The sequence below is a fragment of the Belonocnema kinseyi genome, chromosome 10 (genome assembly GCF_010883055.1).
Source record: "Belonocnema kinseyi isolate 2016_QV_RU_SX_M_011 chromosome 10, B_treatae_v1, whole genome shotgun sequence".
NCBI lineage: Eukaryota > Metazoa > Arthropoda > Insecta > Hymenoptera > Cynipidae > Belonocnema > Belonocnema kinseyi.
The window spans coordinates 13403361-13409890 of NC_046666.1; the positions used below are offsets into that span (position 1 = coordinate 13403361).

Sequence of the window (6530 nt, forward strand, 5' to 3'; positions counted from 1 at the left end):
ATTTTAAATAAAAGAAAATTTAAGTTTGAATTTAAGAAATTAAAAAAAAAATTTTTAATTAAAATTAAAATTTAAATAAAATTAATTCCAGCTTGTCTGAGAACCAGTCTCTCATCTCGATGCCCCCGTGGTCGAACATGTGGCTCATCGCTTCGATGGCCCTTTCATTCACACTCCACTTTGTCATTCTCTACGTCGACGTTCTATCGGTAAGCAAAAAAAAAAAAACAAACAATTTTTTACCTTCAGGTCTTTATCTGTCTTTACAATTTTTTTTGTTTATTTAATAATAAACTTTAATAATAAAATAATAAATATTTTTCCCAGTAAAGGGATAACTTGTAGTTTAAAAAAAAAAAGTTTAATACAATTATTGAGTCATTTTTGTTAGAAAAATTTGAGGGGTTGACGATTCAAGTTTTGAGTCTTTATCAGATTAAAAATAATTGTAAAAATTAAATTTCTTTTAAAAATTTCAGAAGTATTTCAAAGATTTGATAAAAATTTCAGATTTGATCAATTTCATCATTTTCGAAAGATCTATTATTAATAAATAAAAAAATATACTATTTTTGGTTGAAAGTTATTTGTTTTTAATTAAAAAGTCTGCTAATTATATTTTTGGTTCAGAATTAATTCCACTAAATTTGTTTAATTTGTACTACTTTGTTCATAATTAATTTTATTATTTTTATTTTATTATTTTGTTCATTTTATTTATATAAATTCGATCTTTTTTTTTATTAAAGATTAATTTTCTGTATTTAATTTGTTTAAACTGAAAATTGATCGTTTTTAGTTAAATATTCAACGATTTCTTTTTTCGTTGAGAAATCATATTTTTTGGTTAAACAATTCAACTGCTTGGTCGAAAGTTGAACAATACTTGATTAAAAATTGAATTTAGTGGTTGAATAATTTCACTAATTCGTGCAAAATTCTTTTTTTTTTGTTAAAAATTAATTTTCTTTTTTTACTTGGTTGCAAGTTGAACAAAAATTAAAAAATTCACTTTCTAGTCAAAGATTAAATAATTTGGTTTAAAATGTAGTTTTTTTGTTGTTGAAAATAAATTGTTTGCAATGAAAATTTAACAATTCCATGTTTGGTTCAAAATTGATCGTTATTAGTTGAAAAATCAATTGTTTAATTGAAAATTCATCTATATAATTAAAAGTTAATTTTTTCTAGAAAATTCATATTTTTGGCTTGAAAAATCCACTTTTTTGTTAAAAATTTGTCTTTTGGTTTAGAAATTGTATTATTTTAGTATATAATTAAACTATTTGCGTGAAAATTAACTTTCTGGTTAAAAATTCAACTATTTTTTTTAGAAAATCCGTCTTTTTGACTTGAAAATTCTATTATTTTAGTAGAAAATTCAATTATTTTGTTAAAAATTTACCTATATCAATTTTTTTAATGAAAATTAAATATCCATTTTTGGTTGAAAAATGATCTTTTTTGGAAAGTTCAAGTTTTTAGATTAAAATTCAATTATTCCAGTTAAAGTTTTATCATTTTAGTAAAAAATTCACCGTTTTAGTTGAAAATTCGTCTTCTTTTAACTGAAAATTTAACCATTTAATTTTTTATTGAAAATTGATCTTTTTTATTAAAAAATTGATGTGTTTTGTTGCAAAGTCGTCTTTTTTTGTAGAAAATTAATCGTCGTGGTTGAAACTTTAAGTATTCGAATTAAATATGCATAATTTGACTTGAAAATTAATTATCTTTTTTGAAAAAAAAAAATTTTTTTTTAGGTGAAAAAATAGATGAATTTTAAAATCGAAAAGATAAATTTTCAAAAAATAGTTTCATTTTCTTTTAAATAAGATTTTAGTTAACTTTTTACGAACGAAATATTAATTTTTTAAAAAGAAATAAGTTTCTTCGAAAAAAAATTTGAATTTTTAATCTAAAAAGACGAAATTTTCAGCAAACAGGATTAACTTTTAACAAAATGAAAAAATTCGCTACCAAATAGTTGCATTTTTATTGAAGAAAAGATAACATTTTTCTTAAAACAGATGAATTTTTATTTTAAAAAAATTTCAACAAAAAAAGTTGAATTTTTATCCAGAAAAGATTTCAGTTCATTTTTCATTTAAAATGAAAATTATTTAAGAAGTGTTCAGTTTGAAAAAATTTCCAATTTTTCAATTTTTTATGTTTCTAGCTCTTAAAATTGAAGCTAAATTTTTTTGGAACTAAATCTTTGAAGTTTATAGTTTACAAAACATTTGTTTTTGTTAAAAAAAACTTGTGAACGATTTTCAAGAATAATTTTAAATTTGAAAAAATTAAAAAACTAATAGATTCCTCAAGATTTTGAAATATAAATTTGAAGCTTTTAAAAGAATTGTAAAGGATTTAAAATAATTTGGATTATTTAAAAAGATTACAAAGAAATTTTTTATTGATTTTAGTAATTTAATGGAATTTAAAAGGATTTGAAATTTAATAGTTTTCGAAATATTTTAGGAAATTTTCAAAGATTTCCAGAATTTTTAAAATTTATTTCAGTTATTTGAAGGATTTTAAAGACTGAAATAATTTATGGTATTTTATAATATTCCAAAGCATTTTTAACAGATTTAACAAATTTCAAGGGATTTCCTAGGGTTTTAATTTTTTTGACCTCGAAATATGTTTGCGAATCGGGAAATTTATTTTTGATGTAAATTTTTTTTTGTCTACACGGTCTATCATCAATATTTTTTAAATAATATAATATATTTAGAAGTTCTGAATATAGATAAAAAATCATTTAAAATTTGGAAAAATTAAAAAAAAAACTTATATATTTCTTAAGATTTGGAGATAAAACTTTGAAGCTTTTCAAAAATGTTTAAAATATTTAAAATAAAAATTATTTAAGAATTGTTCATTTAAAAAATTTTCAACTTTCCAATGTTTAATTTTCTTGACCTCAAAAAATGTTTGCGAGCCGGGAAATGGCCGGGAATTTATTTCTGGGATTAAAATGGCCACCCTCGGTTGATAAAAATTTAAATAATGATCAATCCCTTGAAAAGTTTACAGTTAATAGATAATTTATTTTTGATTTTAAGGTTATTGATCAGGCGAATGTATTACTAATTTCGATTTTAATTCTCGTTTGTCTACACGGTTTATATTCAAAATTTTTTTAATAATGCTTTAAAATTGTGAAAAAAAAACTGATTATAATCCATTTAGGCAAAAAATAAATAAATAAACATCCTAAAAATAGTATGAAAAATTCAATTTATTTTAAAAGATATTTAGAAGTTCTGAAAAATTTATAAAAATAATTTTAAATATGAAAAAATTGTAAAAAACTTATAGATTTCTCAAGATTTTGAAATAAAAGTTTGAAGCTTTTCAAGCCCATTTAAAATATTTAAAGTGAAAATTATTTAAGAAGTGGCCAGTTAAATTTTTTTAAATTTTTCAATGTTTAATGTTTTAGCTTAAAATTGGATTTATATTTTTGGAACTGAAGCTGAATCTTTAAAGTTTATAATTTATAAAAGTTTTTGTTAAAAAAGAAAACTTTTAAAATTAATAGAAACATGATTTGTTTCAGATTTAGAATTTTTTATTATTTTTTATTATTTATTCTTTATTATTAAAAGTTGAGTTTATTCATTTTATTTATACAAATTCCATCTTTTTTTATTAAATATTAATTTTATGTAATGAAAGTTTAACTATTCAATTTAAAAAAATGAAAATCCATCATTTTTTGTTAAATATTTCTTTTTTGGTTGAGAAATAATATTTTTTGGCTAAATAATTGAACTGCTTGGTCGAAATTTGACTTACATGATTAGAAATTGAATTTAGTGGTTGAATAATTTTAATAATTTGTGGAAAATTCGTTTTTTTTTGTTTTAATTGAAAATTAATCGTTTTTAGTTAAAAATTCAGCCATTTATTTTTCATTTAGAGTTCTTTTTTCTGATCGTAGTTGGTTGCATGTTTTTTTTGTTTATTGAAAAAAGTAATTTTTTGCACTGCAAAATTATTAATTTCAAGTTTGGTTTAAAATTAATCGTTTTTATTTTAAGATTCAATTATTTAATTTAAAATTCAATCATTTAATTGAAAAATAATTTTTTCTAGAAAATTATAAATAATATATATAATTATGCTGTTTGCGTGTAAATGAACTTTGTGGTTGAAAATTCAACTATTTTTTTAGAATAATTTAATTATCATTATCTTTATCAATTATCATTTAGAAATAATTTATTTTTTATGTTAATTTTTTTGTCTACAATATTTTTTGAATGATTCAATGTTGTGAAAAAATTGATTATATAACATTTAGACAAAAAAAATAAACATCCTAAAAATTGTATGAAAAATTTAATTTATTTAAAAAGATATTTAGAAGTTCTAAAAAAATTTTCAAAAATAATTTTAATATGTTTTAAAAAACTTCTAGATTTTTCAAGTCTTTGAAATAAAAGTTTGAAGCTTTTCAAGGCAATTGAAAATATTTAAAATGAAAATTATTTAAGAAGTGGTCAGTTTAAAAAATTGTAATTTTTCAATGTTTAATGTTTCTAGCTTAAAATTGGATTGATATTTTTGGTAATGAATCTGAATTTTATAAGTTTATAATTTATCAAAGTTTAAAAAAAAAACTTTTAAAATTCAATTTAATTTGTTTTTAAATTTAACAGTTTCACTTTGTTTTTAATATTTCAGATAGAAAAATGTTTGGTTTTAGATTTATAATTTTTTAAGTTCATAAATATTTTATTTTTGATGTTAATTTTTTTGTCTACAATATTTGTTGAAAAATGATTTAAAATTGTGAATAAATTGATTATAGACCATTTAGATAAAAAAAAATAAAATAAACATCCTAAAAATTGTATGAAAAATTCAATTTATTTGGAAAGATATTTAAAAGTTCTGGAAAATTTCTAAAAATAGTTTTATATTTGAAAAAAAATTTAAAAACGTATAGATTTCTCAAGATTTTGTGCTGAGTGAAAAAATTTAAATTTTTCAGTTTTTAATGTTTATAGCTTAAAATTCCTTAAAATTATATAGTTTTAAAAATTCTAAATTTCATTGATTGATTTTTTTAAAATTTAGAGCATTGAAAATAATAATGTTGATTTGTATTTTTTTATTTTGAAAAATGTTATTAACTTTTATTTTATAAGTATAAATTATTGAGAATTTGAATACCAAATTTTTTAACGATTTATCCTTTTAGTTGAAAATTTTGTCGGTTTAGTGGCAAATTAATTATATTTTCAACCGAAAGTTGATCTTTTTTATTTAAAAATTCAAATGTTTTTTTTTTTTTTGAAAAATCGTCATTTTTGGTAGAAAATTACTCTTCTTCTTTGAAAATTCATCTTATTGGTTGAAAATTCAAGTATTTGTGTTAAATATTCATCATTTTACTTGAAAATTAATCACTTTAATCGTCAATTTGTTATTGTGTGTTAAAAAATACGAATTTTCAAATCAAAATATACAATTTCAAAAACATAGTTGAATTTTCTATTAAAAAAGATGTCAGTTTACTTTTCACAATCAAAATATGAATTTTTAAACAAGAAATATGTTTCTTCGAAAAAATTTATATTTTCAATCTTAAACGACGAATTTTTAACCAAAAATAATGACTTCTTAACAAAATTGTTGAATTATCTACCAAATAGTTGCATATTTATCACAAAAAAAAAGATAAAAATTCTCTTAAAACAGAAGAATTTTTATTAAAAAAAAAAAAATTGTTGAAAAAGAAAAAGAAAAAATCCAGAAAAGATTTCATTGATTTTTTTTTTAATTTAGAGCATTGAAAATTCCACTTTTTAAAACTTTATAAAAAATTATTTTTATAAATAATAAATATAATGATTAAATTAATTAATCAAAGTTTGTTATATTCATTGTATTTTTATATTTATTATTTATTTATATTTATTTTATATTCATATATACAAGTGGAAATTTTTCTCTTTAGTCATCGACTTTTTAAAATTCAATTGCCCGTGAAAAATGTTTGCAATCCGGAAAATGACCGGGAATTTATTTCTTCGATTAAAAGAGCCACGCTGAATTTGTCGTTTATTTTTTTATTATTTCAAATCGAAAAATGTTTAGCTTCAATTTTTTAATTTTCTTGATCCTGAACAATGTTTGCGAATTGGGAAATGACCGGGAATTTATTTCTTCGATTAAAAGAGCCACGCTGAATTTGTCGTTTATTTTTTTATTATTTTAAATCGAAAAATGTTTAGCTTCAATTTTTTAATTTCCTTGACCCTGAACAATGTTTGCGAATTGGGAAATGACCGGGAATTTATTTCTTCGATTAAAAGGGCCACGCTGAATTTGTCGTTTATTTTTTTATTATTTCAAATCGAAAAATGTTTAGCTTCAATTTTTTAATTTCCTTGATCCTGAAAAATGTTTGCGAATTGGGAAATGACCGGGAATTTATTTCTTCGATTAAAAGAGCCACGCTGAATTTGTCGTTTATTTTTTTATTATTTCAAATCGAAAAATGTTTA

General features: G+C 20.0%; 1 protein-coding gene across 4 annotated transcripts in view; it reads left to right on the top strand.

Moving 5' to 3' along the window:
- LOC117181449 (calcium-transporting ATPase sarcoplasmic/endoplasmic reticulum type) overlaps positions 1 to 6530 on the top strand; it is a 145458-nt gene that overhangs the window by 119287 nt on the left and 19641 nt on the right. For all 4 annotated transcript variants that reach the window (XM_033374106.1, XM_033374109.1, XM_033374107.1 and 1 more), the window contains exon 12: positions 92 to 209. In XM_033374106.1, the coding sequence (XP_033229997.1) occupies positions 92 to 209 (118 nt within the window). The remainder of the gene's footprint in view (positions 1 to 91; positions 210 to 6530) is intronic.